The following is a 27,542-nucleotide window of genomic DNA, read 5'->3' as shown; positions in this document are numbered from 1 at the left end:
TCCCGTGTCTGTCTGTGTGGGCAGTAGACTGTGTAGGGCAAGATCATTTGTGTTTATATCAGGAAGAAACAGCCAGGTCCAATCAACATTTTGTATCACAGACGTGCTGCTGGGTGTTTTGTGACCATCATGCTTAGAAGAGCTGCAGTCCGTTTTTGTGTCATGCTTAAACCCTGTTGCTTCTGGGTCTTAGAAGCAGGGAAGAAAGGTTCCATCACGGCAGGGTGGCATGGTGTCGTCTCCTGTCATTCATACATAGGATGGGGGGAGGGAGATGATCTTTACAATATTGGCATGCTATGAGGGATAGGTTTATGGATTTTCTTGACTGTTCACTTTGTGTGGTGATTAAAAAAAAAACTCAGCCATTATTCTCTAACAGCTGTTGTATCTTATCTCAATAAAGTGGCTTTTACCATAACACACCATCATTAGACTCTATAAATCTTTTTCTATTTATTGTGTTTAAACGATACATGCTTTCCAATAAAATGACATCATCGCTCTAGAGAGATACATTCATTGGATAAGTTTCTCTTAAATTGGGTTGGTTTTAATGTTTTTTCTTGGGATGTTATATAATATGCATGTTACCCATGGGCTATTTCATGTCTAATGTGCCCAGTTTCTCCCGCAAAATTATATTTGAGCCCCCGTTTTTCTCTCGTCCTGTAGGATAGATATTCTTTTCTGTCGAGTTGGTCCTGCTAATAGGGTTTTTTCTGCCAGATCCCTTTGCTGGCACCCACCCATTTTACAGGTGTTTACACTTGTGTGGAAGGGGCACAGGCCCCTCCCGAACACACATTAGCTTTCTTAACCTTTCTCTCACACTAAGAATGTGAAGGAAAGCATATGGCAGAACAGCGAAGACCAATTTGGAGGGAACCCTGACAGCATTTTCCCTGGTACCTTAAGAGTATCTTGTTGAAATGCACACGTAAGAACTCACGTTACAGAACAATTTCCTTTGGTGGACACGGGATCCATCCAGAAGTGGAAAGGGAAGCCATGGGTCTACAGAAAGCCATGTGGTTTGGGAAAGTCCTTAGCGTTCTTCTCTTCTCACTTAAATGATGAGTAGCACTCTCTTGTTTTTAAGCCAGTAATGGGGCCACATGAGGGGGGACCTGCACAGGAGGCTTAAATGAAAGTCACGTTCTTTTTCGAGATTTCCAAAGCTGCCTGTTTGGCACTGGCTTCACCCCGTAGCCTGGCTCTGAAGCTGTCTCCGAGGGAGCCACCACCGTGCTGACGGGCTCACTTGGGTAATGCAAATGAGCGTGTTACATATGTACAGCAGTCCTGAGGTTCTTTATTCCACCCCCCCTTTGTAATCAGTCAAGGCCTAACTATATTATAAAGTATATTCTCCTCATTAAAACAATAGTGGAAGCTCACAAAGGGAAATTGTTAATATGTGTTCCAGCTTGTCATTTCTGCCTGTGTGAATAAAGAAGATAACCGTTCCTTTGGGAAACTATTTCGGGAATTGAGCAACAGATATGCTAGCCAGAGAATTCTCTTAACTGTAATTCTCCTTTTTGTTTGTACTCAAAAATAACATCCTGATGGGCTCCTCGGTGCCTCTGTACATACAGAGCACAATTGCCACAGCCCAGGTGGTGTTAATATGGGACAATCCCCCGGGCACATGTCGCCAAGAGTTGTACAGCTTGTTCAGTGTCTTCGTCCATATGGCAGTCTGTACCATTCACAGGAAGGCGTCGGGGCTGTGCCTGGTGGGTACTGTGGTCAATGTAGTGTGAAGAGAAGGCTTCCACTCACAGCAGCCTCTGTGGTACAGTTTGTCTTACGGTAGATCTGAGCTATAACATGCTTACACACACACACACAGACACACACACACACACACACACACACACACTCAACTAAGGGACTCCAGAAGAGCTTTGCTGGTTTCCTTCCCTCTCCTCTTCTTCCATCCCCCACACCTCTCCCGCCTTCGTTTTCCAAAATGAAACAAACGGTTAACTGAGCAGGTATAGTTCAGGTGCATGAAACATACCTGGATTACAGAAAGTCCGTGAAAACACACACACACACACACACATGCACATTTTTCTAGGTGGTTGTTCATGGATAACTCAATTTAAAGAATACTTGCCTGTACTAGAATTCTTCTGTACACTCTGTGGCTTTTGTTCCTTTTTTGCATTGTAAGTTGCAAAGCCTGTTTTCATGGTACAGTTTGGGCTAGTGGTTTTGGTTTTTCCATCTTAGAATGCAAAAGGGGAAAAGGAAAAGAAAATCATGACTGGGCTCAGAAATCTGAGAGTAAAACATTCCCTGGAGGTGTTAGAACTGAAAAGGGAGAACCAAGGCAACAGAGGTTTCCCAGTGAAGAAGGTGAAAATAGGAACCGCTTTAGGAGGCACTTTGGGAAATTTACCAGAAGGCAGAGCCTTCCCATCTATATACCTAAATGCTGTTCCGCTTTTGTGTAACTATTTGTATTCTTGTTTGGTAAACAAACAGACCCCATAGCAACTGTAGCTGATGATATTTATACTACCTGTAAGACTTCCCTAAACAAACAGACATACTTTTATGACCTTCAAATTTCATTCCTTTTATAGTCAAGGAAATTGGACTAATGCCAGGTTGGTTGGTTGATCTTTCTTTCTTTCTTTCTTTCTTTCTTTCTTTCTTTCTTTCTTTCTTTCTTTCTGATTCCTTTCCTTACCTTTCTTTCCTTCTTTCTTTCCTTCCTTTTTTTTCTTTCTGCCCCCCTCTCTCTCTCTCCCTCTCCCTCCTGCCTTCTTTATTTCTTTGTTCCTTCCTTTCCTTTCCTTAACCTTTCCTTACCTTTCTTTCATTCCTTCCTTCCTTTCTTTCTTTTTCTCTCCCTCCCTCCCTTCCTCCTTCCCCTACCTTCCTCCTTCCCTCCCTCTCCCTCTCCCTTTCCCCTTCCTCTCTCTCTCCCTTCCTTCTTTCCTTCCTTCCTTCTTTTTTTATACTTTGAAGCCCATTTTTGAAGGATTTTTCCTATGTGTGTATTTCACATCTTGGCTGTGAATGTTGAGTTTGAAGGTGTATTATGACAGAAGGAAAGAAAAACCTGAAGTGTTTGTGTAAATGATACGGTATTTGCTTTCAAGAGGGACCATTGAGTCATCTGGTGGAATTTTGGGTTATATATCAGAAAGGCTAAAACTCCACCGAAAGTATTACTATAGACCTTAGATTTGGACAGGCATCTCTGGCTATGTCTCTACCTTTTATATCTAAAATATTGATGGAAACATTCTTGTACGTATGAGCCCCTATCTTCAACTTCCCTTTTTCCACATGAGTCATATTTATGACAAGAACAAGAAGTCTCGTGTTAAAGATCAGTGTGAGAAATAAATGGCAGTTTGCTTTATTTAGAAAAAAAAATTTGACACCAAGAGCTGGAATAATCCAGTGGTGTTTGAATAAATTAGAGGGATTGTACAGGCAAAAAGAAAAAGAAACTTAACAAGGAAAAATGGGAAGTTGTCCAGAGTTCAACAAAACTGGGTTCCTGAGTGGGTCAGAAGTCGCTGGACAGTACTGACGTGCATCCATTCATTCAGCAGAACTTACCAAACCCTCAGCACCTGCCAAGTGTCCTAGGCTGTAGGGCATGCAGCTGTGGGCTTGACAAAGTCTGTCCTCATGGAGCTGACAGTACAGCAGAAGTAGAACAAACAAATAATTACGTAATAAAAAGAAATAAATTCTGAAAAAAATAATAAAGCAAGGAAGAGAGAGGACTGGGTCTCACAAACTTCTGTGAGGAAGTGACCCTTGAACAGATGGAGAGAAGTGACGGAACAGTCCTCAGGGCTTAGGACACAGCAGAAGCAGAGGCTTTGAGGCAGGGACAGAAAGAACATGTTTGGCTGGACCATGGCCCATACCTCATTTAGTGTGGGGGTGGCTGTGTTGTTTAGTAGTTATAGGTGTGGACTCTGAATCTGGACTGCCTGCATTCCACTACAGGCTGCCCACTGAAGTGACTTAACCTCAGTGTGCCTCGGTTTGCCATCTGTGAAATGGGCATGTAGCAGGCTGTGACACATAGTAGGTGCTCAGTAAATACTGAGTACTGTTCATTATTGTCAGAGTGGTCTGTTCGTTCGAACCGCATCTATTGAGCATTTATTATATATTAACCATATAGGTTCAGGAAATTAAATAAAGGGCCACCGCCTAGTTCTTCCCCTGAAGCAGCTCACAGCCTGATCACAGAGACATAAAGGGAGAGAGTTATTTGCAACACATTGTAAAAAATGCAGTGATACGAACATATACAAAATGTGACACTGTAGGATTTGTGTTTTTTTTTTTTTAACGGTTATTTATTTTTGAGACACAGAGACAGAGCATGAGCGGGGGAGGGGCAGAGAGGGAGACACAGAATCGGAAGCAGGCTCCAGGCTCTGAGCCATCAGCCCAGAGCCCGACGCGGGGCTCCAACTCACGGACCGCGAGATCGTGACCTGAGCTGAAGTCGGACGCTTAACCGACTGAGCCACCCAGGCGCCCCAAGTAGGATTTGTTTTAAATGAGCACTAGAGGAATATCACAATGGATGTATTTCTACCCCCACCCCCACATAGGTAGCAGGTGAGATTTTTGAATACAGTGAGCTCCAGGAAGGAAGGTTCCCTGTCTCTCTTGTTGATCGCTAACCTCCTGATCGTCCAGCATAGCCAGCCTGGTATAAGAGGTGCGAAATTTCATTGCAGAGAGACTAGATGAAATCCACAGAAGAAGGTGAACGAATAGAATGTTAAAGATTAAGAACCCGTTAGGTGTAGTTATATATTTGCTACCCTTTGGCCACAGATTGTACGAGAACCTGGTTAGTCTTGTGGATCCTTACAGAGGATGCAAACAGGGAAGAAAATCTGGGTTTCTGTTAAGAGTGCTCCTCAACCCTGAGTGAACTTGCAGTAGAATCATTTGGAGGACTGGCTGACCTACAGGCTGCCAAACCTCAGTCCCAGTGCTTCTGATTCAGTTATTTGGGGGAGGGCCTAAGAATGTGCATCTCCGACAAGTTCCCAGGGGCCATACTTTGAGAACCGCTGCTCTCACACATCCACGGGCCGTGGCGTTCTTCCCCTGCTGCTATTCAAAGTGACAGAAGTGACGGAGAGAAAGAGACAAGTTCTTAACACCGCGACCCAGTGTAAACTATTTTACAGAACAAAAATTCTCTTAAGATTTCCTCATGCTGGCCTTTTAAGTCATTTGTAAGCGTTCTTGTTTTGTTTTTCTGGGTTTTTTTTTTTTTTATGTCCAAAGATGATTTTTGTGCCTCAGCCATCTGCCTGCTCTCTCTCTCTCTCTCGTAGCAGTTGAGCTCCTACCGATACTGTAAGGCCCACATCAAATATTACAGCATTTTATGTTAGATCCGTCTGTTCAATTCTCTTTCTCCCCAAATGGAAAATTGGGTACAGCTCTTTCAGAGAGGAAGAGAACTGGGAGTGACCTCCAAATGTATTTGATTATTCACTCCGTCATTAATAAAAGTGTTGAGCATATGTCCACACTGTGTTTTTAATTTGTTACACACATGTGTAGTATAGTACCTGTAATATAAAAAAATAGAGGCTAAGGGTGAAAAATAGGCACCCATATACACACATGTATATTCTTAGAAAAGTCCTACTGTTGCTTTAACACATGCATACAGAAACTATAATATTATCTTACTGCTCCCCACGAGGTCTTCTTATGAATCCCAGTTTGAGACTCTGATCTAGGAACCCAACGTGATGTTTATCACAAAATCAGCGTTTGCTTAAAACCTGCCAAAATAAAGGTAGGGAAGAGTTTAATCCGGCGAACGTTAATGAAGCGCCTTGTCCTACAGAGAAATAATGGTAATTACGTAAAGTAGGGGATAGATCTAAGGAAACCTAAATGCAAGTGCCTAATGGTTTTCAGCCAATTTGTATCTGTACGTTGCTTGTGCCCTTGTCTGCTGCTTACTCATCGGCCCTCACACTTTACTTACATGATTCTTCTGGGTCTTGAGTATAATTGTGCTGGCTTCCATAGACTGTTCCCGAGGAAGGACTAAGAAGAATTAGCGTTGGACTTTTATTTATGTTCTTTGGTTTTCTTGGGTAACTGTTGGTACCTCTAACATATGGACACGTTCCACATAGACCTTGTGAGTCACCAGTGCAAACACACTTGCATTGACATAATGAGAATGCCTGCCTAATGGTGTTAATAATTTTTGGATTAGTGGTCCCTATGTCTGTATTGACACAGTTGCTCACAGCCACTCTTTGGAAGGCATTCTGTTTTCTTAGCGAGATCCCAGTGTTAAGACTGCCAGTGGTAAACTCTCGTAAACTGAGGATGGCCCTTAGTGGTGTAAAAAACAAGAGGTAGACTCCTGCCTTCCCTTTCTTTTTTTCTCCCCTTTCTTTATTCCTCCATTCATCACCACGCACACGTACGCACTCTGCTCTTGTCATCTCCTGCTCGCTGTTTGTGACACTCAGGCTCTCATTCTCTGCTCCATTGTCCTGCTGGGGCGCATATTCCAGGCGTCTGAGAATCAAGATGGCGTGTTCTGCCCAGTGTCACTGAAGGGAGAGACGGGGCAGATCGGTGATGTGGGTGGGGAGGAAGAGAAGTGTCCATCTCATGATCATGGCATCCCGCCCCAGGTTGGGTAAATCTGACCATTGACTTTTAAAGTGAGTAACCTAAGTCAGTAAAGTAGCATAGTACCAAAAGGAATATGGTACCAAATGCCCAAAAATAAAAATCTAAAAAATACATCTGTCAAAGTAAGTAAGTAAAGCCAGTTACTAGTCCCATCTCCAGCCTGCCCATGAGATGCCCCTAGATCCCATGTTTTACAGCTTTAAGTCCTAGGAGCATTGGATGTAGTGCACTCCGTTGTGGTGGCCCTTGGGGGGTTTTGTCCGGTAAGTTCAGGATGACCCCGAGGCTCTTTCTTCTCCCTTGAAAATTCTAATTAAAAGTGTATCTTCAGAGACTTGCCACTCATTGTTAACTCGGGAAGATAATCCAGCTAGAGACTGAATCTCCTTGCAGAATAGGTCTTAAACTTTTGGTTTCCCAAACTTCAGTCATCTGAGTATGTGTCCCATTATCATGAGGTTAGCCATATCTATGTATCATTTCTATTATTCTCTTCAAATCAAGTCATTTTTTAAATTATAATTTTTTTTTTGAGAGAGAGTGTGCACAGGCGTTGGGGAAGGGACACAGAGAGAGAGAGAGAATCCTAAGCAGGCTCCAAGCTGACAGCACGGAGCCTGATGCGGGGCTTGATCTCACGAACCGAGATATCGTGACCTGAGCTGAAATCAAGAGTCAGACGCTTAACTGACTGAACCATCCAGCCTCCTGTGAAGTCATTTTTTTAAATTTAAGTCCAATAAGCCTCATCCTAAGAAATGATACCTATGAAATCAGAGGCTGGAGATACTAGATATGTTTTTAACTAATATAAATTAGAATAAATGTGCCAGTTTTTTTAAAAAATACACATTCTGGTTTCATGTGATATTTTATGGGCCACTGTCGAGTGCATGCATGTCATATATTGGAATATTTTTGTAGGATTTCCTCTTTTTTAAAGACTTTTTTTAATGTTTATTTTTGAAAGAGATTGAGGGGAGGGGCAGAGAGAGAGGGAGACACAGAATCTGAAGCAGGCTCCAGGCTCTGAGCTGTCAGCACAGAACCTCATGCAGGGCTTGAACCCACAAACCATGAGATCATGACCTGAACCAAAGTCAGAAACTTAACTGACTGAGCCACTCAGGCACCCCTAGGCTTTCCTCTTTTTGCTGAAGAGAGGGACTTTGACTGAGTATGGTACTTTGCCAAGTGAATTGAAACCCTGCTTTCATGGTATGTTTACCCTGGTTTCCTAGAAAAGCCCAAAACTATCATTTATCTTCCTAAAAATCTAATTCCCCATCCTGTTTATTCACCCATACATCTTGTACTTCCGGGTTCAGGGATAGCAACCAGACGGAGAGTCAGGGGGCTGTGATGTTTTGAGTTGTCACATTCACCGATTCATCAGTTTATGGCAGGGTATTCCTGATAGATCAGTGTAGTATCTGGAGACATCATTCTCAGATGAAAGCACTCACCGAATTTGGGTTAATGTGAAATTGGTGTTTATTAGACAGGAAATACTCCTTTCCCCATGCTAACTTCCTTCAGTCTTACCTGCTTTGTGATACTAAATTTTAAAAAGCCTTGCCTGTATTTCTTAGGTAACAGGGCCGGGCAGCCTTTTTTTTTTTTTTTTTTTTGAGTCTGCAACTCTTGCTTGGTGAGGAGTGCCCAGGGTCACCCCTTTCCATTTTTATCCATCTCTAACTTGTTTGTCAACCCACAGTGAATAGGGCACCCCATGACCACTCCTTTAAGAAGCCAGAAAGGCTCCTTTAGTAACAGTCCTTTTTAGGTCAGATGCTGAACAGGGAGCTCTCAAGGGACTTGGTATACAAGTTGTGGTCTGTGGCCCCACACCATTGATATCACACACGAGCTTCGCAGACATACACGGTCTCGGGCCCCAACCCAGAAGTACTAAAGTAGAATCTGCATGTTAAAAAGATATCCCAGTGATTTCTATCCATAATAAACTTTGAGAAGCATGACTATAAGGAAAGCAATGGAAGAGGAGGGCTGCGTTTCCTTACGCTTCCGTACAAACATCCATCTTTTAAGCCCAGTCAGCATTGACTTAGAGTCCTGCCGTGGCCAGTTATTGTCATATCTCCGTATACCTTTTAACTAATTATTACTTAATATTTTTCTTAAAACTGACTAACCTAAACAGATTTCATGAAAATTAAACACTGAGGGTGCCTGGGTGGCTCAGTTAGTTGGGCATCTGACTCTTATGGTGGCTCAGGTCTCGAGTTCAGGTTGATGAGTTCAAGTCCTGCGTTGGGCTCCCTATTGGAGCGCAACTTAAAAAAAAAAAAATGTGACACTGACAAGTCATGAATCTGATGTATTGGTCGAGTTTTTTTTTTTCCTAGTACACATGAACCTGACTTCATAACTATGAAAGTGAGGATATTTGTATATCATTCGAACTCACCCCACGCACCGCTTTTGTGGGCCCTGCCCTGAGGGCCATTGCAGGGAAGGGAACCCTGTATTTCTTACAGGATAATCTGTAATGCAAGGGGGGAGGGGAAACTCCTGGACCTAAGGAGTTAAAAGCTTGTACTTGAGATACAAAGTTAGTTGAGGTAGCCCTCACATCTCGAGGCACAATATTGAGAGCAGATAATAACAATAATCTCAATCATTGTTTAAAAGCACAAATCTGGCACTTAATAGACTAATTCACAGTCACTCCAATTGCAAGTTTTACTCATGAATATCATATCACAAGGGAATGTGAAATCCTCTAATTAAACATGATTTGAAAAGCAGCAGAAAATTGAGATGATGAGCGTTGTGGGGAAGGAGAGTCAAGGATTCACCGCATGAGCGAGTGAGAGAGAGAGAAGCGTGTGTGTGTTCCAGGTGGTGGACACTCCATCTTCACTCCCTCTAGCCTGGGCTGTGTCGTGGGCTTTCCTCCAACGCCCTTCTCTCTGTGTAAGGTTATAGAAATGCTGGCCCACGTACTTGTGGAAAACCAATAGAGAAACACGTAGGATGGCGTATTTCTGAAATGAGGGAAAAGCAAAATGAAGGTAGTACGCTAGAAAAACGTCTGAGCTGTCTCCCAGGTTTCGATGGGCCTTGAGAAGCCCGCCTGCTTCTTGAAGTGTTTTCAGTGAAAGTGAAAGGAGAAAGGTCATTTTTACAAAGCCGCCAGGAAAAAGGACGCTGTACTCGCATCCTCATTTCCCCTGTTCCCACACATCATTTGCGCGTTTGTAGTCAGGTGTGAGACCTTCTCCTCCTCTTACTGCAGCGGGACCCATGAAGAAACTCGACCTGTCATTTTATTTTCCGTAAGGGACTTTGACTTCCACCTGGTTTGCAGGATATACACAATAGTAGGAAAGACGTCAGAAGGATCAACTCTAGCATGGAAAATCGTGGGAGAGATTTAAGTAATCTTCTCTTCTGCTGCTGTTCATCCGCATCCCTCCATATTACGAGGTCCACTGTGATGGCGTTCCAAAGCCAACTCACCTAGTTTGGTGTCATGGAAACCGACATGTTGTATATATCATAAATGTATCAGTTAGTTCATGAACATTTGGTACAAATAAATCTGAAGGCATGTTTTCTGATACCACTTCATCACCAGAAATCAAATTCGTAATCCCATCTCTAAACCTGAGAAATCCCTGGTCTGATACTTAAAATGTCATTGAAACTAGGATGCGGTAGCAGAGTAGAAGGCAGGGAAATGTGATAAGAACTAAAAAGTGAAGCGAGAGAAAGAGAGAAAGTGGTACCATTTCTGTGTAAGTTGTCATTAAAGAATTAAACAAATAAAAGAAGAACCTGTAAAATAGGGGCTTTCAGGGGCGCCTGGGTGGCTCAGTCGGTTAAGCGTCTGACTCTTGATCTCAGCTCAGGTCTTGATCTCAGGGTCGTGAGTTCAAGCCCCCCACTGGGCTCCATGCTGTGCGTGGCGCCTACTTAAAAAAAAAAAAGTGGCTTTCATGGACACTTGCCGTGGTTATGATCACAGTTTAATGTGAGGCGCTTTTAAGTACTAGGTAGTCCTGAAACTGTATCAGGAGAACATCTTTCTGGAAACCTGAGGTATCTGGAGTCGTTAAATGTTTTGGCAGAGAGTGAGCAGCCCCTTGCCACCCAGCCAAGATCATGGGCTGTGACAGATCTGAGAGAGAGAGATTCTGTGACTGAAGTGGTAATGGGGTGGACAGAAGCAAGCACGTGCATGGGGACAAGAGCAAAGAATTGGAAAAAAAGACCCGGAGAGACTTGAGCCGTAGGGAGACAATAGTTCATTTTCTCAGAGAACTGGTCTTCGTCCGTAGTAACCTCGGTGCCTGTCTCAAGGTCAGTATGCCACTAATTTTGGCTGGCTGAATGAGAGGCCAAATGGTGGGGGAAAGAGGGAGGTGACCAGTGGCGAAGAGAGGGAGGCAGAACCGCTCCTAAGCGGTCGAAGGTGGCAGCAAGGGGATCGCTTGCAGTTTTTTTTTTTGGGGGGGGGTCTTTGTAGAGGATGAGGAATAGTTTAGAAGGGGAAAGCTTCCTGCTCCACAGCAGCGGTAAGGATCCGTTAGTCCTTACTAGAAGGCATAGACGACCTTTGTCCCTTCAGTCAGTAATCACTAAGCACCTCCTCCTCATTCATCCACAAGGTGTGTCATTTTTGCCCAGTGCCTGTGTGCAAAATGTACCAAAAGTGAATTTATGTTCAGTTGGTTTTTGACAAAGTGCCAAGACAATTCGTTGAAGAGAGAACTAGAATGACCTTTCCATCAAATGGTCCTGGGACAGCATGCCAAAAATATGAAGTTGGGACCTCTTCCTCACACCATATACAAAAATTAAGATGAGTGATAGACGTAAATGTGACAGCCAGAACTCTCAGAAGAAAACATAGGAATAAATCTTCGTTACCTTAGATTAGTCAGTGGGTTATTCGATGTGACACCAAAATCACATGGAACTACAGAAAAAACAGACAAATGGGACTTCATCAGAATCAGAGACTTGTGCTTGAGAGCACACCATCAAGAACCTGGCAAGGTGGTCCACAAAATGGGAGTAACTATTTGTAAATCATTTTTGTGATAAGAAACTGAGATCCAAAAAAATAAATATATATGTATGTATATTTAAAACGTCATTCAAGAGTAAAAAGACAAATGACCCAGTTTTTAAAAACTGGACAAATAATTTGAATAGACATTTCTCTCAGGAAGATACACAGCACATGAAAAGCACAGCACATGAAAAGATGCTCAACAGTATTAAATGGTAAGTAAATACAAATCAGAAACACAAAAAAATACCACTTTACATGCAATGAGGTGGCAAGGTTAAAGACAACAGGTCTTGGCAAGTATGTGGAGAAACTGGAACCCTCAAATAAACCTGGTTAGAATATAAGGTAGTGCGGCTGATTTTAACACTGGTCTGGTGGTTCCTCCACGTGTTCACCAGAGTTACCCCATGACCCGACAGTTCTGTTCTTAGATATATACACCCAAAAGAATTGAAAACATGTATTCATTCATATACCTGCACTCTCATATCACCACTGTTCACAATAACTAGAATGTGGAAACAGCCCGAATGTCCATCAATGAATAAATTGATGGACATACACAAAAAATGTTATGCATACACAAAAAATGGATACACAAGCACACACACACACAGTGGAATACTACTATTCAGCTGAAAAAAAGAAATGAAGTCCTTATATACACTACAGGGATGATGGACCTCCAAAGCACTGTGCTAAGTGGAAGAAGGCAGACACAAAAAGCACATCTTGTATGATGCTGTTTATATGAAATGTCCAGAATAAGCATATGTCTAGAAACAGAAGATTAGTGGTGGGAAGGAACTCAAGGTTGAGAAGAAATGGGGAGTGATTGCTAATGGGTATAGGATTCCTTTTTGGTGTGATAGAAATGTTCTAAAATTATATGCGATGTGGTTACACAACTCTGAACATATTCAAAACCATTGAATTATATACTTTAAAAGAGTGAATCGTATGGTATATGAATCTCTCAGTAACACTTAAAAAAGAAAAACATATTTCACAATTTTTGTATTTAAAAATTTTTTTTACAGGAAAAAAGAGTGTGGGAGCAGGGGATGGGCAGAGAGGGGTGGGGGGGGACAGAGGATCTGAAGCAGGCTCAGTGCTGAAAGCAGAGAGCCCGATGCAGGGCTTGAACTCAGGAACATGAGATCATGACCTGAGCCCAAGTCAGATGTTTCACCAACTGAGCTACCCAGGCGCCCCCATATTTCACAATTTTGAGTGATTAGAGAATGACCAGCAGTCTTTCACAACTCGATTAATAAAATAACATGCCAGTGAAATAAAATACATTTTATAATTCGGGGTTAACTTGGGGGGAGCGTGACAAAGGGAAACTATAAAACTAGTGCACACAGATGCAGACTTTTGTTTACAGTCGAATCAGGAATTTGGAGAGGAAGAAAACAGAGCACACTTGGAAAAGAGCGAAAACACAAATTGGGGTAGACTCAGAAGAGAAACAGGAGAACCTGGGTCAGGGCACAGGAAAAGCTGGGTGCACTGTCAGCCGAAAGGGGAACTGCCTCTAAGTTGGCTGACACTGAGTACAGTGAGGTGTGCATACAGAAAACTAACTTACAGGACTAATACAGACACTCAAGAGAATGCACTGAAATGAGAAATTGTTCTTAGTTGCAGTAGATGAATTTAATGATTGCAGTTTCAAGTTGTCATTAAGAAGTGAACTTGGAAGGGGGCACCTGGGTGGCTCAGTCTCTTGAGCATCCGACTTCAGCGCAGGTCATGATCTCACATGATCTCAACTCTGTGAGTTGGAGCCCCACGTCGGGCTCTGTGCTGACAGCTCGGAGCCTGGAGCCCGCTTCAGATTCTGTGTCTCCCTCTCTCTCTGCCCCTCCCCCACTCGTGCTCTGTCTCTCTCTCAAAAATAAATAAACATTTAAAAAATAAAAAATCTTCTCAGAGGCTCAAGTCTGTATTGAAGTTAGGACTTTGGCGGGTATACTTTGACATAAGAAGTATAAATAGGAAAAATTCTTAAATAAATGTCTTTGAAAATGACACCATTACACCATACAGAAGAACATATACTGTGTGTGATACCATGTAAGGTCAGGAATTGTTATTACATACTTATATGTAATTGTATTTGTGGCAAGTTGGTTCTCTCTAATCTGAAATGCTGTCACTGTTCTCGTGTTAAAAAAAAAAAAAACATTTAATTTTTATATACCAAGGATTATTAAGAGCAGTTTAAATCACCTGGCTTTTCTTGACTGCACACTATTTGTATTTCATATTATTAGAAGTAAAATTAAATAAAAGAAGGTGTCACAACCCTGTTTTCTCGAGTGGATAGGCATCATTCTGGCCTTCACCTTCAAGAATAAAAAAAAAAAGGCAAACACTAAGTGAATGATACATCCACAGCAAAATCCAATAGCCTAGCATAATTATTTATTGTCTCTTATTCCTGAATCCATGTAACATTTGTTGATCCCATGTCCTATGTGAGTGTGTGGAGATGAGTCCGATGCAATCCCTGCCCCTGGGATTTTTAACCTGGGAGTTTGTAGTAAAAAATAATTTATTAAAAAGTTGACTCTATATTTTTGAAAGTTTAAGTTTGGACCAACATTTTTAAATCCCTTCAAAACCAAATATGTCTTTATTCATCCTTGGCTTTGGCAGCTTTCCGGAAGTATATACTTTGCACGTTGCTGAGTTTACCTAGGACAGCTTATTGAGATGATTGGGCTCACTGATTTTACCTGACCATCGGGTCCTTGGATTGCCATCTTCCACCACGTTTCAGCCTATAAACATGTATAAGTAATTCAAGTTAAAAAACATTTTTTACTCATTTTCTTCTTTCACTTTTTGGCCCATCCCAAAAGGCAGTCAGAATATAAATGTTTGATCCACATTTCCAGTGAAACAGAAGAGCTCCCATTCACAAGTACAGCTGGTATACCACATAGTGTGCTTGAAAGGCCCGGAGCCGGACTCAGCCACCCATGCTGTGCGCTTTGCTGTGCCACTGTCAAGGAAGATGGCAGTCTCAAAGTTGAGTCCTGAGTCGCACTTGATTTTGTCATGTGTGCACATAGAGGTATATATTCATACATGTAAATGAAAAAAATTAACAGTCGAACAGCACAGCCTTCCTACAGTGCATAAAATAAAAACTTCAAACGTGACATGGTGAAAATTCTGTTTCTTCACCACCTCTGACAGTGTGTTTTCTTACGGGTTTTTCCAGAGATGCTCTGTCAGAGCACTACTGCCAGCCTGTTTCTTTTCCTTTCAAAGCCTAGCATTTTATTTCAGACAACCATGTATTTAAAAGTATCCAATTATACTCACTGGCCACGCAGGTCATGGTGGCCTAAACCAGTGGTCCTGCGCACCAGGATGCTTCAAAACCTTATTAAAAATGTTTGGATCCCCATGAAGTCCTACTGTACCTAAGTTTACCAGGACATTTGGTTAGGAATGGGGTTGATTGGGTTTCATCTTTTGTGGAATCAGGAGTGCTGATAAACGAAGTCAAGATTTAGGGGAGCCTGGATGGCTCAGTCGGTTAAGTGTCGGACTCTTGAATTCAGTTCAGGTCGTGTTCTCATGGTTATGAGATCAAGCCCTGCTTCAGGCTCTGCACTGAGTGTGGAGCCTGCTTGAGATATTCTCTCTCTCTTAATTAATCAATTTATTAATTTTTCAAAAAAGGAAGTAAAGATTTCAAAGTTTCAAGTCCTACACCTGCTCGTGGTCGTCATTAACCAGCTTTACTTGGAACACATGTTAGCTGGGAACACCAGTCTGGCTGTAAATTGCAGTAAGCTGCGTTGTGGAACATCCATCACTGAACACTTTTAGAAGTGTTTTTTTTTTTCAGGGGCGCCTGAGTGGCTCAGCTGGTTAAGCTTCCTGCTTCGGCTCAGGCCACGATCTCATGGTTTGTGAGTTCAGGCGCCGTGTCGGGCTCTGTGCTGATAGCTCGGAGCCTGGAGCCTGCTTCTATTTTCTCACCCTCTCTCTCTGCCCTTCCCGAACCACTCCCAAAAAATAAGTAAAAATTTTTTAAAACAGTATTTTTTCCTTCACAGCATGAATAAAAGTATCTGTGAGACGCACAAAATAAATAGAAGTATTGAATTATATATCAAACACGAAAAACAGGTGGCAGTATATAGTATGTTTCCATTTTCATAAACTAGTGATGTGTTAGAAGAAAAAGCACAATAACGTACCAGATGTTAACAGTGTTATTATCTAGGGTGGGTTAATTCCGTGTGGAGTGGGGATAGGGTGGCAGGGGAATGGACTTTCTTTAGTAGCCGTCTCAGCGTTATCGCTGTGTGAACTTAGGAAAATAAGAGCATATCTTATTTTCATAGTAAATGTTGTTTTAATGTAGAGGCAAGTTTTCAAGAGGTATTCTGAGTATGTAACTATGTACAAGTGTGTGAGGGTTTTGGGTTTCTTTACTTCTGGGAGCCTTGTCTTTCTATAAAGTCTTAGTGGACAGTCCTTTGTTCTCACTTTGAAAAATAAGGATACCAAGTTGAACTAAAAATAAATTCTTGGAGCAGAGTAGTTTTTATTCAGGCCGCGGGCCTTCACAAATAACCTAACCAAAAAGCAGAGAGATGGGGTGGGGGGAGAAGGGATGGCAGAGCCCATGTTAAATCATGTATATTTTATTTGTAATCATAAATTCCTCCAGCGAACACCTACCATTTTCTTTCATACTGTTAGTTTCAGGACACTCTCCGCTTAACAAAAAAGCACAGAAGAATAACCGTTGGCAGTTTTTAACTAGTGGTATTAATTTTAAACCCTAACCAGTTGAGGCGTTTGGTTTCCAACTTAAGGAATTACACAAAGTATGTATAATGGCTAAGAACATAGTCGGCATGCAGCATCTCTCGAGAGCAACTTGATAGAATATTCATAGTGAATTTTAAAACTGAGTACTCATTAATTGACTCATTCCATTTCTCTGAATGCATCTTGTAAAAATCAGTTATATACTGGGATGTTTGACCTGGTAAATTTTATTTTTAACATTGTTCACAGGCGTACGAAACATGAAGGGAGTCTCAGTGTCCAAGATAGAGGGATGGTTTGACCAATTTCAGTATGTAACTAGAGCTAAGATGGTTTATGGTGGGCTCTTTGCTTTAGTAAATAAGGATTTTGAAGACTAGTCGATAACAGAAATTCTTTAATAACAAGATTAGGTTAAATATAAAAGGACGAGGGGCACCTGAGTGGCTAAGTCGGTTAAGCTTCTGACTCTTAGTTTCGGCTCAGGTCGTGGTCACGCGGTTCGTGGGTTCAAGCCCCACATCTGACTCTGCTGACCGTGCAGAGTCAGCTTTGGATTTGGATCCTCTGTCTCTGCCCTCTCTGCCCTTCCCTCTGCCTCACACGTGCATGCTCTCTCTCCCTCAGTAAACATTTTTGAAAATATTTATAAATGGGCGATAGAAATCTTCATGCCTTAATTTCTGAAAAATGTGTATTATATATTTTTATAGATATAAAAATTTTTAACATGAAAATATTTTAATTAATCTTAATGAAGTTGGTAAAGAACGTAACTATGGTTAGGTTTTTTTTTCTTTCTATGCTATTGATAGGAATAGTTTTCATGTTCAATGGTTTCCCTCCCTCAGAATAGCTGAGAATTCAGTCCTTAGAAGGACTCTTTAGTTTCAAATATTGTCAGTAATTTTTTGAAATTCTGTTTTTGTATCATGTCTGTTTTTCTAGTGTTAGTGAGGTATAACTGATGTAGAGCATTGTATAAGTTGTACAGCATAATGATTTGACTTACACGTATCATGACATGATTACCAAAATAGTTACACTAACATCATCTTAGGTCATCATTTCTAATTTATTGTTTAAAAATTCTGAAGATGTGGGGCGCCTGGATGGCTTCAGTTAGTTGAGCGTCCGACTTCAGCTCAGGTCATGATCTCATGGTTTGTGAGTTTGAGCCCTGCATCCGGTTCACTGCTGACAGCTCAGAGCCTGGAGCCTGCTTCCAATTCTGTGTCTCCTTCTCTCTCTGCCCTCTCTTGCTCGCACTCTGGCTCTCTCTCTCTCTCAAAAATAAATAAACATTAAAAAAAATCTGAAGATGATCTTGGATTGGTAGTAATTCTTTCCATTGGTCCAGTGGACTTTTGCCCTCTTAACTGCTTAGAGAATGTCCTTTGGCCACGGGGCTGTGTACCTCTCCTTATAGAGCTACCTTCGTTCACTTGTGTTACTCTTTTCTCTCATGAGGGGCACCTTTATCAGTAAGACTTGTGTAACTTTTTTTTTTTTTTTTTTGGTTTCCAGATTCGTTTTCTATTTAAAGGCAAAAAAAAAAAAAAAAAAGCTGATCGCTCTTTTCAAATTATGTTAAATTTCCAACATAATTATTTAAAAGCCATAGATAGACCTATTGATCTTTGATAAGGTGTAGTTCTATGCACATGTGTGTTTACTCTTAGTGCTCCTTAGTTTAACTGTTGGTAATATGCCAAATGCGGATTCATTGTAAGTCAGGGACAAGTGGCGTTTGTGTATGTCTGCTCTGTGAATGTGAATCGATCGATAATATGTGAATATGCATCCTTGTGGTAATCTACAAGCTGCACATGTGTGCGCGCTTGCGTGTATGTGTATGGAGTCATGATTCAAGTCCAGAATCACAGACAGACAGTGGAATAAGTTGCAAAATAGCCCTTTCCTTGAAGAGAATGTGCTTGAGTATGAAACAGAACTCTGAATGTTAGTTTTACATTTCTATTTGATGGAATCTAAGGTTATGGAAATGACTGTAAAAATAATTTGTCTGAAAGAAGTCTGGATGCAGAAATCTAATAGAGAAAATATTTGAGAATATGGATCATCAGCGAGTGCAACAGATACACTTCCCCAAGCACCACATGGTGTGGATCAAAGCATCCCATGACTTGGATCCTTGTGGTCAAATCATTACATATTGATTGGAACCCCACTGAAGGATTAACCCCTTGTGTTCATGCCAAGTTTTTTCTCAGTCGTGGTGTCTATAATTTTAGGGATGTAATCTTCCTGCTGTCGCTAGTGTTTTTAAGCTAATCATCTACTTGGATATATTTGTCTTGCTAAGTTATTTGATGCTAAATTATTTAATTGCTCTATTCGGTGCTTGATAAAATTAATTTGTGAAAAGATCATACAATTATGTGAAAGCAGTTTTCTAGTGGAAGGGAGGAGGAAAATGTATAATATCCTGGGTAGAAAACAGCAAGAGAATCTCAAAATCAAGTACAGATTTGATCATTTTCATTATGTAGATTAAATGATAAATTCTAGCTTTTTAAAGAATCCTTCACAGTTTGAGTAGAGAGCTTTGCCTCTAACAAAAGCCTGTCAAACACTTTTCATACGTGGTGGTACATTTCTAACATTGGACTAGTCACAGTCTGGAATTTAACTCTTGCTTTTGGATAACAATGCAGAATTAATTTGTAAATGCCTGGGGAAAAGAAACCCTAGATTTCTCCATGTCCACTTTCAGACATGTGGGTTCCTCTTGCCTTTTAAGCCTGTTGATGGTTCTTGGCAACAAATTCATTCTCTTGTCCTTTTGTGTGTGTGTGTGCGTGTGTGTTTTTTTTCAGTTTGTCCCACGAGGAGCACCCCCATAGCCATCCTCTCTACGGACATGGTGTATGCAAGTGGCCAGGCTGTGAAGCAGTGTGCGAAGATTTCCAATCATTTCTGAAGTAAGAATGATTTTATATCGCTTTCTTCTCTTACATAGCTATCACCTCCCACTGCTCATGCTTTTCCTTATAAAATACCTTTTTGATGGAGGGTTTCACACCCCCATTTTGAGAATGGACTCTAGATCCTAAGGGCTAGCACATCGTCCTAGGAATAGTCCCAGAATCTGCGGAGGGTAGATGGTAAAGGGCAAAAGAGGTTCACCCAAGGGTAGTTTTGATGCTCTTGGTAAGAGTCTATTGTTTACCCATTTCCTCAGGATGACAGTGATTAAATAAAAATTTTCCCAGTACTAAATTTGCCAGAATTTAGTTTTCACTTGTATTCATTGGTCTGCATACTGAGTCACTGACATACTCTTAACTTTACAAGACTGCTGTCACTTCACGGCCGGTTGCAGCTTAGTGACTGGTCCCCTTCATTTTTATACATATGACTTACACACTTAAGAAATGGGTGCCTAGGAAATGCTGCCAAGTTGCTTCTTACCTTTCCATCCTGGTGTTGACTTTAGTTCCAATTCTTGTCCTTATGGGGAGAATGGAGTAACTTTAATTTCTACCATTAAAGTATGACAAAAACTTGGATTATCCCACTTAAGTCTGTAACATTGTTAAAGTATCTCTGTAAAGAAATGATAGGTTAATCATCCCAGAGTTGAAATGAAATGCTTCTGCACTACAGCTTAGTATTTCTCCTCTGTGCCGTACCTTGTCCTTTGACCGTATTCAGACTAAACTGCCCTGTGTTATTGATACCCATAAATTTATCGGTAGTATCACCGAATCATTGCCAGATGGGCTGAATATAATAATACATTGTATTTAGTATATTTATATATTACGCAATAATTGAACATATGCACGCTTATCACTCCTTTATGTCCAACTTCGTGATGGCTTATAGATTGGGAGTTGGGAGGTCTTTGCTTTTGGCTTTTCCCTCTCATTCAAGCCCCCAGAAATAGAAAACAACTGATTTGTGTACAGGTTTCTAGTTTTGTGTGGTCTGTTATATTCTTAAAGTAGTCTCTATATTTAGCCTTATGGATTTGCATACAACTATTTTAAGAACGTACCATTAAAGATCCATCCAGTGTTTACCTGAAAGGAGTTTCACTGATATGGTGTTTTAATTAATGAAGACTGTGAATCTATTTCAGAGCTTCCCAGCTTTAATATTTACTTGATGAGCATTATGTAGTCATTAGAAAGTTAAGTACTTAAAAAAATTTTCAGAAGAGATGCCTAAAATTTGTTCCTAAATATGAACAATCAAGAACAGTGATACTTTAAAGTAAGCAAAAGCCCTTTACAATTATTCTGATTCAAGCTAGTTGTGTTATTGGGCTTTGTTCTCTTATAAATCACTCATTATAAATCTTTGTTTTGTTTTTGCCTAATTGTATTTAGATAATGAGAGAAAAAGACTTTGGCAGAAACCACTTTCAAATTCTGATTTCACCTTCTTCATCAGTGCTAGCTTTGATAAATACATTGGTGCTAATTTCACTTATCTCTAGAATGGTCGATAACCATCTGTAAATAGGATGTATTTTCATAAAGTCTTTAAAAATACACAATTGCTATGACTATTCTTGGTGTATCAGTTTTAGAGCCACAAAGGGAAAAAGGCAGTTTTTCAGTATGATCCATTTAAAAAATGTTGTTAATAATCAGAGTATTTCCACCCTCAACCCCAAATCAGAAGTCCATTTATCACTAAGCTGACAATTATATATATATATATATATATATATATATATATATATATGTGTGTGTGTGTCTATATATATATATGTAATTTTTTTCTTGTGCCTCCACAATGAGATAGCACAATTTTAAACCAACCTCGTACGAAAGAAAAGAATCTAATGATCATGAAAATTGGGGCCTAGACTAATGAATTTTTTTTTAAATCCCCTTTTAAGGATATTTGGAGCCTGGATCTTTATAGGAAACCATCTGTCAATTATTGTGGTTTTGCACATGACGCGACATGTTCTTGGTTCATGTTTGCTCAGTGGATTGGGTAGCCGCTATGAACCTGCCATGGTTGCCTGTTTATTTCTTAGTACTTAATGACTTCTGTTTGGTAGAAGACTTCCGCTTGTAAGCTACAGACCTGGTTTAACCCCTTTCTCCCCTCCCCGCCCCAAGACGGCAGGGGGGAGTTGGGGAGTGATAATTGGCTCTTATAACTAGGAAGTCCAGTGGGATAGCTGCCTCAAGCATGGCTGGATCTAGAAGCTTATACAAGCCTATTGGAGCATTGGTTTTGTGTCTGTTGGCTTGGTTTTCTTCTGTGTTGCCTTCATTCTTAGGCTCTTTCCAAGTAGAACTAAAGACGACAAATCTATATGCCACAAGTTGATCCATCTCACAGTGCACCTCTTTTTCTGTCGTCCACCAGTAGTCCTGAGCAGGCTCCCCCTGACCCACTGACCCAGATTGAGTCACGTGTTCCAGCTTTGAGCCAGTCACAGTGTTGTAGCCAGCCTTCCTTCCATCGCATGGCCACCTCCAGAGCACATAGAGACGTTCACCCTTCACCCCACGTGAACCACATGGGGGTTAGGGATGAGAGATTTGGTTCCCAAGTGTGAAAAACAAGTATCTAAACCAGAAATGGGAGAGTAAATGCTGAACATGAAAGAAAAAAACCCTCGAACTCACTGCTGTCTTAATGATTTCTTGAGTTACCCATTGATTGGCTATATATGACAAATTCAGGATTCTGAGTTTCCTCTACAGCATGATTTTAGCTCTGGGAAATTCAGAGTTGTCTTCAGGTTTCAGTGTCTTGCTTAATGTAGTGGAAAATAAGTTAGTCTTCTTGCAGATTCGCTTCTCCCACATCTGTGTGCAGTCTAAAGAGTAATCAAATTGGCTCTCGTGAAACCAACTTTGCTTTCCATTGAACTGGACTGAAAGAGCTACCATATATCGTGTGGGTCAAACAGAAACTACATGGCCTCTTTGAATCATGTCATCGTGGAGTCATTGTTGATGAGAAGTGATGTTCTAAGCATTTCTTCTCAAATTGTGCCATATTTGTAGATTCTGGAAGCACCTCTTTGTGGGCTCACTCTTCTTTTCCATTCTCACTCTATAGAGGGACATAACAGTCTTATGGTTTAAGCAAGTTGGTACTAGGAGTACTTGGATTCTCCAAGGCACTTTTAGTCAACAAAATGTAGCATTGCTCTGACCTTGACTTAATTGTTGCGTTCTAGATTTTTTTTCCCCACTTATCTTTTGATCCCCTGATTTTATGCTCCCCTAGTCAGAGTCTATAATTAAACAACTCAGAACTGTGCCACAGGGTCAGCTCCAAGTACTTTATATATATGGCTGACCCTTGAATAATATGGATTTGAACTGTGGAGATCAACTTACATGCAGATTTGTTTTCTCAATAAACAATACAGTTTTAGAAATATTTCCTTTCCTTAGGATTTTCTTAATACTTTATATTGTAGCTTACTTTATTGCAATATAGTATATAATACATAACAACACACAGTAATGTGTTGATTGACGTCATGTGTTGTTGGTAAGGCTTCCTATGAACAGTAGGCTATTAGCAGTTCAGTTTGGGGGGGGGAAGTCAAAAGTTACCCATGGATTTTTGCTACCTCAGGGGTGAGGAGGGGTCAGCGTTCCTAACCCCCACGTTTTTCAAGAGTCAGCTGTATGACCCATTTAATCCTCACCCCACCTAACAGTGATAATATTAAGGTATTACTCTCAACTTACAGCTAAGGAAGCTAACACAGAGAAGTCAAGTGATTTTCCCCAAGGTCACACAGCTAGCAGGAGGTGGAGTGAAGATCCAAATCCAAGCAGTCCTGCGACGACAGGGTTAGAAGCATCACCATTTATTAACTATATGTTTTCAACTTCACACCATAGGTGTAGAAAGAGCTTCGAAGAAAAGGCAGATGGGGTAGTGAAGCCATTTGGTATCAGTGTGTTCTTTGAGCTAGGCACACAGCCTGTGTGAGCCTCAGTATCCACACGTGTAGTTGGGGATAACAATATTAGTGACCCCCTCTCGAGGTTGTTAGAATTAAAAGGCGCATCACATAAAGCGCCTGACCCATACTAGGCACTCTTTAAAAATATATCAGTCCCTTTTTTCTTATCTATGCCCTCAAGTACATGTTTAAAAGAGGGGTAATTTTAAATATCCGAACATTTCTGAGCATTCCTAGGGAAGATGTTGTAACCGTGCAGAACATTAACGTGTCAGAAGAGACTAATCTTTAATATTTGTCACCATAAATTTCTTGTCAACAGTCCCACACAATCCAGTGTGATGGAGGGGCGAGGGGCGGCCAACTTTTTCTGTAAAGGATCTGACAGTAAATAGGGTAGATTTTTGCAGTCTATACAGTCTCTCGCAACTACTCACCCCTGCTTTTGTAGCGTAAAAGCAACCATAGGACCGTGTGTAAGGGATGGGTGTTTAGATTGCTGACCTCTGACCTAGAGTAAACTTGTTGGTGTCATAACGTTTTTAGCTGAGAAATCTTTTTACATTTCCTTAGCCATTGCTGTCTTGGGTTATTTTAGTTTGGATTCACAGAGCCCTTGCATTTATTCACATTTTGGGAAAACACCCACGCATGCCTTGCCCTGTTACCTCGTTCACCATCCACAGTTTTTACACTTAGATGGGCTTGGGCTCTTTCCACCTGGTTTTTAGGGCTCAGTGTGAAAGGGGAAAGTGACTTTGCGTGGTAGCTGTTTTCTGATCCTCTGTTGCTGAGGCTAGTAAGAGATAACTTTTAGAGAGGCCAAGATCAGTTATTCAGGATAAAAATCCCATCTGACAATAAAATGCCAGTGTTCACAGAGAGGGAGGTTAAAGGAAGGGAGGGGAGACTCATAGGTCTAAAAATGAGGCATATTCTTTTTTCCCTCCTGAGAGAGAAATATCATAACTGTTGGTAAATCAGACCCAGAGATTTGACACTTTTCTGTGATCATTCTGCAGTGTTTGTTCCCAAGGTGAGGTATACCACAGGGCCCTTGATTTCAAAGATAAATACTGTACAAATAACCATCCTGTTGTCTTTCCCCCACAGCCAGCAGAGGGACGCTTTATCAGAATCAGCAGATACCCAGTCCATTGTATGCATTTATTTCCCTGTTTTTTCTCAAAACAAGTTGCAGTTTTCGTGTTGGTGTTTTGTTTTGTTTTGTTTTTAACCCATCAACCACGAGTTATCATGTGACTGTTGTATTTGTTAGCGCTGAGACCAGCAGGCGCTCCTACTCAGTCTAATGAAATCCTCCAGCCCTGCATTGCTTCCCAGCCTCTGGGAGCAGCAAAACAAAAACAAACCCGAGCCTCTCCAGATAGGTGAAGCTCCCCGCGTTCTTCCATTCTGTCCCCACTTGGATCATTTGTTGCTTTTCTTCAAACCAGGCTGCAGACATAACCTTTCCCGGTGAAAACACGGATTTATACTTCTTCCCTTGTTCTTTTTCAAAAGGGGCTCCTATCATTCTCTGACAAGGTGGAGAGTGGATTTGAAGGTTAAATCATGACCACATTTTCCCGTTTCTGACTTCAAATGTAAAATCAGGCACAGACCCAGTTTCACAAATACAAGGTAGTCCTAGGTGCTTGGGGAAAATATTTCCATCTATCCCTAGTTTTTCTTGTTGGTGGTCATTTGTGTAACATCTCAGAAGGGTGTAATTTGCGTCCTTGCTTGATATCCATTTGAAAGGAATTTTTGTTTTTGTTTTGTTTGTATTTTTCGTGTTTTTCTCTTGAAGAAGAACACTGTGCACAGTGATCAAAACAATGCCTGTGCGTGTTGGTCAAATGTATATTGTTTATTAAAACCCAGGTGAATTTGCTCTGTGCTCTAATAGAAGCCTAGGAGAAGAAAAATGAGGGAAATGCCCACGGGACAGAACTCTGACCCTTCCAAAAGGTTGAGGACTGTAGACAGTAGAGGACATTTCATCGGTCATTGGCTTTAAAAAAAATTTTTTTTTCTGTGAATTTTACTTCTCAAAACTGTGAAGAGTTTTATGTGAAAGAAACTACTAAGTGCGCCCTGTAATGTTTTCACAAGTGTTTTTATCATGGTAACATCTTGTTTACTTTAGTTCCCTGCCTAAAACTACTTGGAACATGTTAAGAAAACATCTCGAGAAAGCCTTGACAAAGAGGCTTTTGTTGAACAGCCACCGTGAGGCTGCAAGGATCACAAAGGTGTTAACTTTCCGCCCCTTAAGCACTTCCACATGAAGTTCCAGCAACGATGTTTGTGGTTTTGGAAAAACAAAGTGTATGTTAAAGAAACCAGGTATATGCTAATACATGTCGAAGGAGGCCGGATATCATAAATTGTTTCAAACCATTTGTGGCTCTCGGTTTGCATGCCTGAATGTTCTGCAGTGAAATCGCCTCCAGTTAGTGCAGGAGGCTGGAGCACATGTGGAGGGAACAGCCCTCTAGTATGTCGGGTGTGTGCAGATCCAAGCCTCTAGCCTCACCATTTAAATCTCAAGAACACAGGGACGATGCTGGTCCCCATTCAGATCCCAGGTGACAGGTCTTTGAGTAGCGTTAAGAGGAGCTCAGCATTTTTATGAATTTGACTTTTGTACTTCTCCTGCATTTTTGAATTGCTTTAGAAAAATAAAAAGTGGGTGGGACCGGCGCACATTTTTATCCCCCTGAAAAGTCCGCCCTTTCACCTTTCTGACATTGTTCAGGAGTTCAAGACCTTTCCAAGTACTCAGAAAGGTCAGAGTGGCCTAAATACCACAGTGCCCTCTAGTGATCTATAGAATATTAGATGGAAAAGTTTAAACAATTTTGCCAAAGGTAACAGGCTCAGTGCCACCACCTTGCTCGAAAAAGAGCAAATAACCTTTGAACCCATTTTTTTCCCCAGCAAACAGACCTTCGTCAAAAATGCAAATTAAATTTATTTTTTTCTCATAGACTTCGAAAGCACTAGAGAAAACATTTCGTAAATGTCTCCTCAGTGCAGTGAAGTCTGCGTGTACCTGAGTATCATGTATACAGGACGTTGTGTCGCTACAGATACATCGTTGTGCGTTCTTCTCTTTTAAGAGCCATTAGTTACGTACTTCACGTGATCATTTCCGGTGTGTAATTAGAAGGCATTACTTAAAAGACAGGGATCATCTTTGCTCCATACTTTTATTGACACTGTCTACCATATTATGGCCATGTCTAAATGGTAAAATTTATTATTAGCAGCAGTGTCACAAAAGTCTGAGACAGCGATTTTCCTTTCAATAAAAGTAGTTAAAAACCTTTTAGAAAATCCATAATTTTGATTGCTGGTACTTCATAAATGTATAACTGGTACTTTTTAGCTGTCTCTTTAGGGAAAAATGAGTTTTATCACCTGCAGTACCTGGGTTAATGAAATTGTGTGTTGGAATTTCGCCAGGATGAAAGATGAGATCATTCCAAGACACTAATATTGGCAACAGGTCTCATAAAAAGCTCTGACTCTTGAGTGAAGTATCATTAGATTTTTTTTATTATTATTATTTTATTTAAATTGAGGGATTAAGTTAGTTGTCCTTTTCAAAGTTTCTGTGCTGGTGAGATTCTCATTTGGCATCCACATTTCAAAACCCAGTGACCTAAAAACCTGTACAGAGCCAAGAGAAACAGAGAAATGTCCATCAGTACCTAGTAGAAGAATTTCCTTGCTTCAAATTTCAACTCTAGTTCCTGTTCAGCCCTTTACAAATCACGACTCCCAGCTCAAATTTGAAATAATGCGGCCTTTTTTCCCCGTGTTCCTCCTGTGTTTGATTGTTTGTGGATATTAGCTGTCCAGGAAATCCCATACTTACAGATATAAATCCAGAATGATCTTGTTTTTCCGCAGCCAGCCCAGGATGTATTAGGCAGTTATGATGATTTGTTAATTTTTGTGACCTGTATTTATTTTATGTGCGCTGTATACTTTGAGGGTGGAATCAGCTGTTGAAATAGTCCCGTCTCTCACACACAGAAAGGAAGCACTCTCCTTTTTCTT

The 27,542-nt window shown here is 40.9% G+C and overlaps 1 protein-coding gene across 7 annotated transcripts in view; it reads left to right on the top strand.

Moving 5' to 3' along the window:
• The window catches only part of FOXP1 (forkhead box P1), a 596,530-nt gene that overhangs the window by 518,217 nt on the left and 50,771 nt on the right, over positions 1-27,542 (top strand). For all 7 annotated transcript variants that reach the window (XM_043587930.1, XM_043587931.1, XM_043587932.1 and 4 more), the window contains one exon: positions 19,384-19,488. In XM_043587930.1, coding sequence (XP_043443865.1) covers positions 19,384-19,488 — 105 coding nt within the window. The remainder of the gene's footprint in view (positions 1-19,383; positions 19,489-27,542) is intronic.

Source organism: Prionailurus bengalensis, chromosome A2 (assembly GCF_016509475.1).
Source record: "Prionailurus bengalensis isolate Pbe53 chromosome A2, Fcat_Pben_1.1_paternal_pri, whole genome shotgun sequence".
NCBI lineage: Eukaryota > Metazoa > Chordata > Mammalia > Carnivora > Felidae > Prionailurus > Prionailurus bengalensis.
The sequence above is the reverse complement of the archived record's forward strand: the minus strand, read 5'-3'. Positions and strand labels throughout refer to the sequence as shown.